A 15,327-nucleotide genomic window follows, 5' to 3' on the forward strand; every position below is an offset into this window, starting at 1 on the left:
GACTTCTTACCTGGCTGCAAAGTTACTGCACTTGAGCAACCACAGCTATTATCACAATCACAGCAGGACTGGCACTTAGGCATTTCAACATCGCTATTAATTGAGCCACATAACGTCCCTACAAAGCAAGTAGGATCATACCCCTTTCCTGACACAAAAGAAAAGCACAGATGGCTTATCCGTGCCTTGTTCCTTACCTACCTAAGCGGGAGAGCCAAAATCAAAAGCTAGGAGTTCTTACGCTACTCCTCTGTTCTGATTACTATAGGCCAGAACAACTGATTCTGTACATCATGGAGTCATAAGTGCTGCTGCGGGCACGAGGGGTGGTGACTTACAGGTATTGCTGTCAGGGAAAGCGGGGGAAGATGTTCAGGAAAGAAGAAACCGTCTTCTAGAGAAGCCGATCTCATGAGCTCCACTGCCATCAGAAAAACAGCTGAGATGACCAAGTGACAACAGCCCTGGTTTGCAGCAGGTCCTATCCACTTCACCAAACGCTTAGGGCCGCGCTCTGTAGTTAGCTGTGAGAGCTTAGCCCTCCAATGGCCGTATTTTTCACATCTACAGAAACCTTCCCTGATACCTGTTCCAATAACCCCACTTCACAAAACCCTCGTGCAATAACGGTATCCCACACTCCCACTGATATTCCATGAAGGGCCATGCTCTCAGTAAAAACCTCTGACCACAAGCATCCAGCCAGACACACTGATGTGTCAGCTCAAAGAACATCTGTACTCTGTGCTCCTGACAACCAGGCACTTGGCTTTTAAAGTTCAAATCCTCAAAAAGACAGATATAGTGGCTCAGGTCTATCCTGTTAATAGCTGCAAAATGGACAAGCATACCAGGAGGACCTCTCCTTCCTCAAGTTACGAGATCACGAGAGGAGTTCAAATATGAACACAGATTTCACATGTAGACAATGAGCTCCCACAAGGCTCTCAAACGAGGCTGTGCCACAAGCGCACTCAAGCCCTGGCACGGGACTTGCAGGTCTATTCTGAGATACATAAACACACTGAGTGTTCTCCATCTCATAACCAAGCTCCTTTGGGTCCATGACACGGCAGTTGGGGGACTAATCCCAACCTGATTTACACTGGTGAAATTATTCTCCTCATCCCCAGTACAAATGCTTCATCTATTCTGCAGGAAGGGTACTGCTGTAGCTCATATTCTGTGCCTGGACTGACTGGGAAAGGGGAAAGTCAAATGGGTTGCCCAAAGCTGGAAGAGACCCTGGAGCTCATTTTGCATGGCAGTGTGGGAACCTGCTGGCTGCCTACTACTGCCTCTACCCATTACAGAACACTGCCTTCTTGGTGCTTGTGATGAATTTTTAACTACCAGCTGTTCTTTGATGACTTCTCATGGCAAAGGGGAGGAAAATACTGATAGCTCTCTGTCACAGCAGCCAGGAAAAAAAATCAGAGAATTGAGCTCCCACGTTGAGTCTCATGGGGCAAGAGGAACAGCCCAAATCAGTAGAGCTTCTAGCTTGCTGTCCTTGCTAAGTGCTAAAAAAAACCAAACCTAACAAGCGATAACATGTGTTTCTAACTAAAGCCTCGGAGAGTCCTGTGTCATTTACAGACATTAATTAAGCTCTACATCTCTTCTTGTCAGAGACAGCTACTGAAATGCTCACAGCCAAGGAGCTTTTACCAATTTATCTCTGGTGCTTAAGCAAAACAGTTGCTGCGTGAGTGACGGAAGGCAAAGCGACCTCACTGTCCAACCAATCCATTCAGACAACGGAGGACAGGAAGGTGTTCAGTATGTTAACGGCACAGTTCTGGACTGGGGATGCTTGAACCCTTTTAAGCCAGACTCAAAACCCCCCTAATCCCAACACACAAGCCATCAGAAAAGCAGGGAGGTAAGCAGTGGGAAGACCACGCTCGGTATTGTAGAACAGAATTGAATCGACAGTCTGCCTGAATCTCAGGAATTAAAACAGTGCAGCGTATTTCTCAGTCTTGATGGGACTGTGTGACATGTGGACATGACAGAAGAGTTCCACATTTTTCTTCCACCTCAAAACAAAAGGAAGCTAAAGGCTTCTTCTTCAGTGACGCCTTGAGAAGTCAGTGCACTGATAAAAAAAACTAAGGTCTTCTTAACTGGTGGAAGCTGAGACATTCATAGAAAAACAATCCTCAGTAACGCTGACAAGAATAGAGCATCTTCATACTGTAATCAAATATAACGTTGCAGCTACTCTTCACCACCACAATGCATGCAAACCACAGATCACACCGCTGTCAAAGAACAAATGCTGAAGACCTAAGGCACATTTTTACACCCGACATCTACAGATAAAATCCACGTTCATATGGTGCTAGGAGGATAAGAAAACCCCTTTTTCACCCCTTTAACTGCACTTCAAAACAGCTTTGCTCTTTTTCTTGCAAATTCGGATGACTTCAGAATCTAAATCTCACTCTAAAAGCAACACTGTAAATCACAGGGGCACTAGTGGCAAAGAAACACGCATACACACGCTGCCTGAAACAACCCCAGCTTCGGTCTGCAGACACTGCTGTCATGCACAATGAAATCAGTCACGAGCCATAACCATTTACCACCAAAAAAGTGCAGGGGAAACAAACACTCCTCCTTTGTTGAATCAACTAACTCTTGGCCTAGATGTGTTCGTCTCATGTTGAATTCTGAGACAATTTCCCTGACAGAAAGATCTCTGCGTTATAGGGCTGGATATCTTACCAGACCGGTGATATGTGGCCTTTACACAAGCCTCTTTAAGCAAGCCAACAGTGCTCTGAAATTTCAAAGGAAGCAACATCTATGCTGCCCACAGCCTCCCCCAGTACCGAATCCTGACTGGGGCTTCCTGTGCAAAATAACAGTGAAGAAACACACTTACGTCCCCAGGACTGGTTTGGATTCAGAGGAATCCTGGCTTACATCCTCTTCACAGCTTGAGGGCTCTGGGTTTCCGCACCTGAAAAAATGAGACGGGTGTTTAGAGGAACTCCTACTGAATAAAAGCAAAATCCTAAATAGCATAATTCATACACAAGTCTCATCAACAACTAAAAAGCTCAAACTACAAATATGGAATCTAACACTTGGGCAAAACTAAGGAGCTTGAAGATTATTTCACTTAGGAGGAAACAAGTCCTCAAGAGACAGACAGTTCACTTACATGAAGCAGCCTGCACACAGGAGGAATCAACCAAAACATTTTCCTTGCTCACAGCTCCAAGACCCTTTCTGCCTGTTTGCACTCCATCCTTGCCCAGAGCAATATTCCAGGGCGCAATGAGGCTGCAACACAACCACTTTCTCCAACGCAGCTTCTCTTTCTCTAGTAGTTGCCATTTCTTCCTACTCCAAGAGGGATTTCCCACAAAGTTCTCGAGGTGACAAGTGCCCACTTGTGCCAAAACTACTGACACACTTGTCACGAGTGGGAAGGGCCCACGGCACTCTGAAAATTACCACTGGGAAAGAGGAAACCATGGGCACGACTCCAAAAGTGCAAAGCAAAATCTCTCACCTACACAGGCAGCGCATGTGCCTCGAAGGCAGGATTATGCCCTTCATTCTCAACGGCAGTGCCCCCTGTTTCAGACATACAGCTCCATAACGGAGTTCATGGTTCCTTACAGCCAGCTTTCATGAATGAAAGCGGACAATTACGCACAGTCCAGAATAAGGCAAGCTGATTTTACGCATTCTGTGCCCAACTAAGGGTGTCAGGCACCTGAAATTAATCTGAACAGTCAGAGGAGAGTAAGTGCATCTTTAAGTGCTTGTGCTACAACATCCTCGTAACATCAGGTAGAGAACACCTAGCGGGCTGCCAGTTTGTGTCCAGGATGTTAAGAGTTCTGACATGAACCAAGTCATCCAAAATGTTTCAAAGGACAAAAAGAAGAGGTGGAAGTATCAGTCTAAGGCTTCACACGCAAGAATCCCAGGTCTGTACAGATAGCGTTTGCAATTCAAAGAAAAATTCCATTCAATTCAACTCACTATTTATTTATTCCAACTTTTTCTGTTAAAAACGTGTCTTTTATAAAAGTCAGTAAAATAAATCATACACAAAATATTACTGGCTAAAAGGGACAATCTATATGCACACAGCTATTGGCTCCTCTGATAAATCTGTGCCTCTTTGGCAATTTACAGGCTTAGGAAGCAAGACACTCTCACGACACACTGTCACTTGGCAAGTCAGCTCCTCTTTAAAGTTACTAGCACCCCCACAAACTTGCTGTCCTTTCGTATTTTATTCTTCAAAGATACCTGTGCCCGAAACATAGAATCCAAAACTGAGGGTATAGGAAGAATTACCCGTTCAGAAGAATGAATTCCTCAACAGTTTTACATTCTTGGATACGTGCACTGTCAATTTGTATTGCTCCCCGTGCTCTATGTCAGAATTAGTACAGACTGAGAGGTAAAGCTCACGGTAGTAAATCTAACTGTACGGTCTGCTCCCCAGGGTGGCTGCTCTTTCCTCGTCTGACTTCTTACCTGGCTGCAAAGTTACTGCACTTGAGCAACCACAGCTATTATCACAATCACAGCAGGACTGGCACTTAGGCATTTCAACATCGCTATTAATTGAGCCACATAACGTCCCTACAAAGCAAGTAGGATCATACCCCTTTCCTGACACAAAAGAAAAGCACAGATGGCTTATCCGTGCCTTGTTCCTTACCTACCTAAGCGGGAGAGCCAAAATCAAAAGCTAGGAGTTCTTACGCTACTCCTCTGTTCTGATTACTATAGGCCAGAACAACTGATTCTGTACATCATGGAGTCATAAGTGCTGCTGCGGGCACGAGGGGTGGTGACTTACAGGTATTGCTGTCAGGGAAAGCGGGGGAAGATGTTCAGGAAAGAAGAAACCGTCTTCTAGAGAAGCCGATCTCATGAGCTCCACTGCCATCAGAAAAACAGCTGAGATGACCAAGTGACAACAGCCCTGGTTTGCAGCAGGTCCTATCCACTTCACCAAACGCTTAGGGCCGCGCTCTGTAGTTAGCTGTGAGAGCTTAGCCCTCCAATGGCCGTATTTTTCACATCTACAGAAACCTTCCCTGATACCTGTTCCAATAACCCCACTTCACAAAACCCTCGTGCAATAACGGTATCCCACACTCCCACTGATATTCCATGAAGGGCCATGCTCTCAGTAAAAACCTCTGACCACAAGCATCCAGCCAGACACACTGATGTGTCAGCTCAAAGAACATCTGTACTCTGTGCTCCTGACAACCAGGCACTTGGCTTTTAAAGTTCAAATCCTCAAAAAGACAGATATAGTGGCTCAGGTCTATCCTGTTAATAGCTGCAAAATGGACAAGCATACCAGGAGGACCTCTCCTTCCTCAAGTTACGAGATCACGAGAGGAGTTCAAATATGAACACAGATTTCACATGTAGACAATGAGCTCCCACAAGGCTCTCAAACGAGGCTGTGCCACAAGCGCACTCAAGCCCTGGCACGGGACTTGCAGGTCTATTCTGAGATACATAAACACACTGAGTGTTCTCCATCTCATAACCAAGCTCCTTTGGGTCCATGACACGGCAGTTGGGGGACTAATCCCAACCTGATTTACACTGGTGAAATTATTCTCCTCATCCCCAGTACAAATGCTTCATCTATTCTGCAGGAAGGGTACTGCTGTAGCTCATATTCTGTGCCTGGACTGACTGGGAAAGGGGAAAGTCAAATGGGTTGCCCAAAGCTGGAAGAGACCCTGGAGCTCATTTTGCATGGCAGTGTGGGAACCTGCTGGCTGCCTACTACTGCCTCTACCCATTACAGAACACTGCCTTCTTGGTGCTTGTGATGAATTTTTAACTACCAGCTGTTCTTTGATGACTTCTCATGGCAAAGGGGAGGAAAATACTGATAGCTCTCTGTCACAGCAGCCAGGAAAAAAAATCAGAGAATTGAGCTCCCACGTTGAGTCTCATGGGGCAAGAGGAACAGCCCAAATCAGTAGAGCTTCTAGCTTGCTGTCCTTGCTAAGTGCTAAAAAAAACCAAACCTAACAAGCGATAACATGTGTTTCTAACTAAAGCCTCGGAGAGTCCTGTGTCATTTACAGACATTAATTAAGCTCTACATCTCTTCTTGTCAGAGACAGCTACTGAAATGCTCACAGCCAAGGAGCTTTTACCAATTTATCTCTGGTGCTTAAGCAAAACAGTTGCTGCGTGAGTGACGGAAGGCAAAGCGACCTCACTGTCCAACCAATCCATTCAGACAACGGAGGACAGGAAGGTGTTCAGTATGTTAACGGCACAGTTCTGGACTGGGGATGCTTGAACCCTTTTAAGCCAGACTCAAAACCCCCCTAATCCCAACACACAAGCCATCAGAAAAGCAGGGAGGTAAGCAGTGGGAAGACCACGCTCGGTATTGTAGAACAGAATTGAATCGACAGTCTGCCTGAATCTCAGGAATTAAAACAGTGCAGCGTATTTCTCAGTCTTGATGGGACTGTGTGACATGTGGACATGACAGAAGAGTTCCACATTTTTCTTCCACCTCAAAACAAAAGGAAGCTAAAGGCTTCTTCTTCAGTGACGCCTTGAGAAGTCAGTGCACTGATAAAAAAAACTAAGGTCTTCTTAACTGGTGGAAGCTGAGACATTCATAGAAAAACAATCCTCAGTAACGCTGACAAGAATAGAGCATCTTCATACTGTAATCAAATATAACGTTGCAGCTACTCTTCACCACCACAATGCATGCAAACCACAGATCACACCGCTGTCAAAGAACAAATGCTGAAGACCTAAGGCACATTTTTACACCCGACATCTACAGATAAAATCCACGTTCATATGGTGCTAGGAGGATAAGAAAACCCCTTTTTCACCCCTTTAACTGCACTTCAAAACAGCTTTGCTCTTTTTCTTGCAAATTCGGATGACTTCAGAATCTAAATCTCACTCTAAAAGCAACACTGTAAATCACAGGGGCACTAGTGGCAAAGAAACACGCATACACACGCTGCCTGAAACAACCCCAGCTTCGGTCTGCAGACACTGCTGTCATGCACAATGAAATCAGTCACGAGCCATAACCATTTACCACCAAAAAAGTGCAGGGGAAACAAACACTCCTCCTTTGTTGAATCAACTAACTCTTGGCCTAGATGTGTTCGTCTCATGTTGAATTCTGAGACAATTTCCCTGACAGAAAGATCTCTGCGTTATAGGGCTGGATATCTTACCAGACCGGTGATATGTGGCCTTTACACAAGCCTCTTTAAGCAAGCCAACAGTGCTCTGAAATTTCAAAGGAAGCAACATCTATGCTGCCCACAGCCTCCCCCAGTACCGAATCCTGACTGGGGCTTCCTGTGCAAAATAACAGTGAAGAAACACACTTACGTCCCCAGGACTGGTTTGGATTCAGAGGAATCCTGGCTTACATCCTCTTCACAGCTTGAGGGCTCTGGGTTTCCGCACCTGAAAAAATGAGACGGGTGTTTAGAGGAACTCCTACTGAATAAAAGCAAAATCCTAAATAGCATAATTCATACACAAGTCTCATCAACAACTAAAAAGCTCAAACTACAAATATGGAATCTAACACTTGGGCAAAACTAAGGAGCTTGAAGATTATTTCACTTAGGAGGAAACAAGTCCTCAAGAGACAGACAGTTCACTTACATGAAGCAGCCTGCACACAGGAGGAATCAACCAAAACATTTTCCTTGCTCACAGCTCCAAGACCCTTTCTGCCTGTTTGCACTCCATCCTTGCCCAGAGCAATATTCCAGGGCGCAATGAGGCTGCAACACAACCACTTTCTCCAACGCAGCTTCTCTTTCTCTAGTAGTTGCCATTTCTTCCTACTCCAAGAGGGATTTCCCACAAAGTTCTCGAGGTGACAAGTGCCCACTTGTGCCAAAACTACTGACACACTTGTCACGAGTGGGAAGGGCCCACGGCACTCTGAAAATTACCACTGGGAAAGAGGAAACCATGGGCACGACTCCAAAAGTGCAAAGCAAAATCTCTCACCTACACAGGCAGCGCATGTGCCTCGAAGGCAGGATTATGCCCTTCATTCTCAACGGCAGTGCCCCCTGTTTCAGACATACAGCTCCATAACGGAGTTCATGGTTCCTTACAGCCAGCTTTCATGAATGAAAGCGGACAATTACGCACAGTCCAGAATAAGGCAAGCTGATTTTACGCATTCTGTGCCCAACTAAGGGTGTCAGGCACCTGAAATTAATCTGAACAGTCAGAGGAGAGTAAGTGCATCTTTAAGTGCTTGTGCTACAACATCCTCGTAACATCAGGTAGAGAACACCTAGCGGGCTGCCAGTTTGTGTCCAGGAGGTTCATGTCAGAACTCTTAACAAAGTCATCCAAAATGTTTCAAAGGACAAAAAGAAGAGGTGGAAGTATCAGTCTAAGGCTTCACATGCAAGAATCCCAGGTCTGTACAGATAGCGTTTGCAATTCAAAGAAAAATTCCATTCAATTCAACTCACTATTTATTTATTCCAACTTTTTCTGTTAAAAATGTGTCTTTTATAAAAGTCAGTAAAATAAATCATACACAAAATGTTACTGGCTAAAAGGGACAATCTATATGCACACAGCTATTGGCTCCTCTGATAAATCTGTGCCTCTCTGGCAATTTACAGGCTTAGGAAGCAAGACACTCTCACGACACACTGTCACTTGGCAAGTCAGCTCCTCTTTAAAGTAAATATAATCTACACAAACTTGACTGGGAAAATGCAGTAAATATTCTCCTCCCAAAATAAGATCACCTCCGATCTAATCATGTCCCAATTAGAATTCAGTGTGAGAAAACTAATCTTGTGGGTTCTAAGCATTTATACAGATACAGCAGATGTGATTTAACAGTCTTACCCTAAGCTATTCCTAGAATATCATCCAGTTCTTCTGCTGTCTGCAAATACTTATGACTGCATGTTCACGTGAAGTACTAGAAGGGGACATTGAATTCTTTCTTATGTTTGTACAATCCCTGTCTCAAATCAGCAGCTCCCAAACAGGAGAGTGTAGGTCCAAAAATATCAGTATCCAGAAAAACATACTAATCTATTCTAGGTATGACTTTGCAGCCCATGCATTCTTTTTTTTTTTTTGAGGGGTGGGTAGAGGGAAGCTGTACTAATTTTCTTGCGTTGGTCCTAGTTTGGATCCTTAGCAGTCAGACACGGCACACTTTTGCTGCCTGATGACTACGCTTTAATGACAGCTGGGATGTGGGCAGCATGCATTTACACATTTTATCTTTATGCTGAAATTCTGAATTTTGCAGGACTCTTGATATCTTTCCATTGGGTTATTAAGTCCATGTCCTCTAAAAGTAATGGGAGAAATTGCTGAGCACATCCCCCTATCATGTAAATGATGGCTCAGTTCCCACTGTATACTGGCTCTTACCTCTCAAGAATTTCCAGTACTTCCTTAGCAGAAGCAAAGGCACGGTATGTAGACAGAAATATACTGGTGTAGGTGAAATCCCTGTCTCCAAAAGCTGTCAGAAGATTCTTCACAAGTCTGTCCAGAGTCCCAGCTTTTATTGTCCGGATTTTGCAGGTTTCATACTGGCTGACAGTATGTTCTGGAGGGAACTCGTCCCCTCCAGCCTACAAAGTTGAAACAAAACAATCACAAAAATCAGACAGAAGCCAGATCCCGGACACAGCTTTCACAATGAAACAAAGATTAAATTCCATCTTTCACCTCAATACTCCATCTTTAGTTACTACGTGATTTTGTCACTTTTGGCTAAATGAACACCAAATGCCGTATCGAATAGCAGAGGTTTTCAGTAAGTTTATCTTGAAGATAACTTCTACGCTCCACACAATCTTTTACAGTCCAACTGCTATTAAGTTGGCTTATGATCCCATCAGATATTATCATCTAAAAGAAAATCCATCACACCACAAATAATATTATTACTGGGAGGAACAATAGTGGTAACTCAGTGCCCCATTAACTTCTGAATAAACATGAAAACTGACCACAACTTTGGCATCAGCACTTGTGATTCCCTTTCTGAAAATACCAACTTTGGGTTGCCACACAGAACCCAAGGTCATGAACACATCTGGATGTGAAACATTTCATGATACTTTTGCAAGGAGGGTGCCAACGTCATCTTGCAAACTTACCATTAGAACATTTCCATCTTCTCTTACAGTTTTCATTTGGCACAAGATTTGTCAACAAATTTAGGGTTTGGTGTTGGGGGGAGGGGCTTAGACAGCATTTGGTTGTCATGCTTACAGACTGGTTTAAGTCTGAAATAACTAGAAACATTCCCTTCAATTCTGCCATTATTTAGAGGACGGTTCAGAAAATTATTTTTGTGACTACTTTAAATACTGATTTGTTAAGTATGTGGGATAAAAACTTTAAAATGAGATTATAAATCAAATACATCAACAAGAGCAATCAAACAGAAGATTTCCCTCTACCTCTTGAGTTGACTGTCTCTGGGAAGGAATGTTCAGATCACTAACCTAAGAAAGGCCGAACTACAGAGGCAGCATGGGGAGGTGTACAGTTCTCTTTCTCCTGCTGCTGTTTAATGGGGACCAAACTGACTGATGGACTGCATCCTCAGCTTGAGGAAAACATGCCGTGACACACCTGCTCTTTTACCTCAGTCACAGTTACATGACGTGCATAATCACATATCACCAGCACTAATGGAACTCCAGTAACAAAAAAGTAATTTTCCTTGAGAGAAAGAAATGGCTTGAGCCCATTCGAGTGTCCGCAACCATGAGTGAAATGAAAAATCCTGTCAAAAATCCCCAGACATCACTATGATTTATGTTAATAAACTATTGGAAGATCATCTGAACGAATGAAATACCTTTTTGAAGTAGTTACTTTTATTCACTTCCACTGACTTTACAAAGTCAAATCCTAGCTAGGATTAATGGCATTATGCAAAGGAGAAATCAAGCCGTCATGAAATATTTCAAGGGGGGGGGGAGGGAATCTTAAATCTTCTTAGGTTAGATTAGATATATCAGTAGAAGAATACTACAGGAAACAAACTTGCACTGGACATGAACACACAACACTCTAGTACTTAGTCTTTGCATCATCAACTCTCCTGCAACCTCAGGATAAAAACTAAGGAGTTCAACCATTTTCATCGCAGCATTATTCCGCTGCAGATTTCCTCCTTACATACTCACCCACAGCATGTCTTCAGCTGGGACTGCTGTGATGGTTCTCTTCGGAATCACAGCCTCCCCTCCTAGTAAGAGCTTCTGCTGTATCATGAGATCACGCAGTAACAGCATATCATTAGGTCACATTTCACAGCCTTACAGTAACGGTTTATAATTTAACAGCTCTTCTGAGTTTGGAATATCGAGTCGGTTATTTGTACAGACTGAGAGGCTCCCCTAAGTAACAAGACAATCCATATTCTGAGTTTCTCCATGGTTCCTTGACGTGTCTCAAATTCATCCCGACCAACCACCACCAGGACTGAATATGAAGTTCATGGACAGTTTGACCAGACGTTTTGCTCCAGAAACTGCCTGCTAAGGTATGAGTTAGAAACAACAAGGCTAACGATATTCCAACATTAACACAACACCTTGGGACTAGACTGAGGACATGAAGACGGCATCTTAATGACTTAGAGTCACTACCAACTCTGGCTTGGTATATTGACAAAAGCACAAAGAAAAAAGTTAACCTATTCATAAAATAATTAGGAACGGATCACCCATCCACTTCATATTTACATCACGACCTTCCATTGCTTTTGAATTATTTACAATAGACACCCTTTTTTGTTTAAAACAAGATAGAGGTCTTTAATATTAGTCTAAAGCCCTGCTACTCTGGCACGAGGACATCTCATTTCCCAGCTTAAACAAGGTCCAACAAACTCTTACTGCTACATTAAAATACAACCTCCTGTATTAAAAAACAAAAACAAAACCCCAAAACCAAAACCAAACAAACAGACCAGACAGGAAAAGAAAAATCAGGAATAACAGCAGTATCCCACAGTGTTCTGGGCTTTCTAACAAGAAGTGGGCCCAGGCACAGATTTTTGGCAGAAAAGTGCCTCTGTGTCTGTAGGAAGGCCTGGAAGAGCCAGGATCATCTTGCACCATCAAGACACAAAGACCTGTCAACAGCCCGTAAAGAGTATAGATGCAGTAGGTAAGCAGAGGCCCTAGGAGACTTGCAGCCACATCTCAACTGCAAAATGGCACCATTCCACCCTGAGTTTAAGACACTGAAAGAAGCCATTCCCAGAGGCCCTTTTCTGTCCACCTGCTGCAGCCAAGTGGGCTGGGAAAGTGGTCCAGCCAAAACAGAGCCCTTTATTTCACCTCGTAGGCTCAGGTTTAACCCGCACAAGTTCACCCCACGGCTGCAGAAACACACAGGCTGATGCAGGGAACACAAGCTTGGGTGCAAGCTGTAAGAATTTCTGGAAGCACTGTGGGTTTACATCTGCTCAAACAGACTGGCAACTTGGGCTTGTGTCATGAACCCATTCATACCTCTTATAAATAGACAAGGCAACACACAGTACTACTGCACCAAACCCCACTGTTACCCCAAACGCAACCCCACAGGGAATGAGTGAAATTACACCAGAATAACTTGAAAAACTTTGTTCCGTGGATCTCATGGCTGATATAAAGGTGTATAATCTGTTATACACCTGACTTAAAGGTACATATAGAATTATATATGGCATCACCATTACAGAAACACTATAAGAATACTGTTTGTTATTGGTGCTATACATCGCCCGCCTCCATTCAAATTTTCCCGAAGCAAAACTTGCTCAGGAGAAAAAAAACCACTACATTTTCTTGCTGACTTTTCATCGTACAATTAAAATAGACTTTTGACAATAACCACTTATACAATGCAACCACTTTCAAACAGGGAAGAACGCCTGCACCACCGTATTTAACTATTAATTTTCTATCCAGCAGATTGTCCAAACCATGATGTACTGATTTACGGCCATATTCTACTCAGCGTGTGTAAAGGCGTCTCATTCACTAAGGTGAATGTGTACCAAACAAGGGCTGAATCTGCTCCCAAGTACGATACGCGCACAAATTTCTCTGCTAATTGCAACACTGCAACTTCCCCAAGATATCATACTGGGAGAAAGTTAAAAAAAAAATAAAAACAAACCCCACACCAAAAACCAAAGCAAACCAAAAAACCAACACCAAACCCTGAAAATCTAAAACTGAGTTTGTCAGCAAAACATTAAACTGCTAGAAATCATTTTAAGAGACTTGTAGGGATTGTTCGTGCTTATATTATTTCACATATTAAAGCTGCAGCAGCAGCTCCTCTTCAACAGGTACTTAAAAATATTTTATCATCCCTAATTTTTTTCAGTGATTTCAAGATTCAAGATGAGCAGATTTTCAAACAGTTTAAGCCCACAGCTTTTTTAAATCAGAGCAGTTATCTTCATGAGATCACTGTCTCCTACCCACCTAAATCACACCTTCCCCACGCCAAATACAGGCACCGCTGCTGTTCTCCAGCCATACAACAGCATTTCTGACTTGATCGATGAATTAAAACTTCTTGCTGCTTGACTATCATTTCTTACACCCGTTCCTTGGTAGTTTGGGGCTGGACACTACCAGATGCCCAGCATGGGCACATTAAGCTCTCGGAGACAAAGCTTGAAGACATGAAAAAGCCCCACGCGCCATCATTACCATCAACCTCTAGGTTGACCTTTGTCATCCTTATAGAAAACAGGTAAAAATTCATTTGGTTTTTTGGGTTATATATAGATTAATTTTAATTCCTATCTCATTCTCTCTAGGAAGCAGACTTATTCTTTTGTTGTTCTCATATGGCTGACAAAACTTGATCTGTTTGTGTTCACTTCCTTTGTGAGGCTTGACTTCACCAACTCTTAGTTTAACTCTTAGATACAGCTTTCTCTGCTGACAAGAGCTTTTCTCTATTTCTCAAAGTCTAACTCCTAAAAAAAAAAAATAAAATCTTTCTTAGATCATTATTCATGCACCCTGGTCTGAAAGGTTTTTTCCCTTATTCAAACTAGAAGTCAAGGTAGTGTTTGCAGTTTGGTCTCTCCAACTTCCAAGCTCATACATTCAACTATCTGAACTTCCTACCTTACTTGACTTCACCAAACACATTCCACAGTTTCCAAGTGTGCCACTGTAAAGCTAAGCATCTCACAGACCTACTCTACTTACCTTTCTACAGAACTTAAGGCAAATCGCACTGACACAGCATCACCTCATACTGGATGAAAGAACTGGCCGGCACTAGTATCTACTGCCTTGGTACAATTCTGGCCAGTTGCTGAGAACATTCCTCTAACCAGGTAGCCTTAAACTACCCCCTCACTTGCCTCTTTGCTATTTACATGGTCAATCATTTTCTTCCTGCCTTACTGTCTTACCCCATTCCTTCTTTTCTCTTTCCACTAACGTAAGGCCCATTCTGCTAGCCCCTAGCTGTGGTTCATCTTCAGTGTATGCATCCACTGGCATACGGCACAAACACAACCACCAGGCCAAGCATCTTCAAGAGAAAGGCCTTTTTTCCATCCCTCCTATCTTCAACTGTGTCCCCTCCACAGTCAAGCAGTTTCAGTATTTCAATTCAATCTCATTCCACACCTGCAGTCCCAGCTCCTCAAATTCTCCAGCCCTTGTTCCTCCTTGCAAAGGAACCCTTGAACAATTCTCATTTCTATCATTTCACAAATGCAGAAGTTTCTTTCCCGTCGTCGTCCTCTAATCCTTTCATTTGTCCAGTGGATGCCATCCACATCATACACTTTCTCTTGCCCCTTTTGCCCTCCACAGTCCCATCCCTCAGCTAATCAAAATCTCTTTCAGTCTCTCACCTCTTAAACATTCCCCCCATCTCTCCACTTCCTTCTCTACCTGCTGCTTTTTCCTTTCTCTGCCAACTAACTGTTTACTTTTCAGTTTACTATTTACATAAAACCACTGACTGGAGTTCACCTCTCCCGACGCCACTCATACTCTGTCAGCATACTGCTCCTGGCAACAGAAATTCAGGTGTTCAGCAGCTAATCTACTTTTACAGCCACTGCTCTACTGTTCTTATCTGCTTCTGGCTAAGCTATGATTCAGCTTGTCCTTGGTTCATTTCATGGGTACCTGGCTGTCAGTTCAAGACCAACAAACACCACAGAACTCTAAATTTTTCACCCGTCTTTTCTGCTTTGCTGTCTTTGCTTCATGGACAATAGCACCATCCGGTTCAACACACAGGTGCCAGCCTCCCTAT

At 43.4% G+C, this 15,327-nt stretch overlaps 1 protein-coding gene across 1 annotated transcript in view; it reads right to left on the reverse strand.

Annotated features, from left to right (window-relative positions):
- LOC141960996 (ral guanine nucleotide dissociation stimulator-like 1) overlaps positions 1–15,327 on the reverse strand; it is a 42,982-nt gene that overhangs the window by 25,301 nt on the left and 2,354 nt on the right. The window contains exons 3-5 of the mRNA XM_074907436.1: positions 9,439–9,644; positions 7,396–7,473; positions 2,894–2,971 (exon numbers count right to left, since the gene is read on the reverse strand). Of these exons, the coding sequence (XP_074763537.1) occupies positions 2,894–2,971; positions 7,396–7,473; positions 9,439–9,644 (362 nt within the window). The remainder of the gene's footprint in view (positions 1–2,893; positions 2,972–7,395; positions 7,474–9,438; positions 9,645–15,327) is intronic.

This window comes from Athene noctua, chromosome 5, assembly GCF_965140245.1.
Source record: "Athene noctua chromosome 5, bAthNoc1.hap1.1, whole genome shotgun sequence".
Classification (NCBI taxonomy): Eukaryota; Metazoa; Chordata; class Aves; order Strigiformes; family Strigidae; genus Athene; species Athene noctua.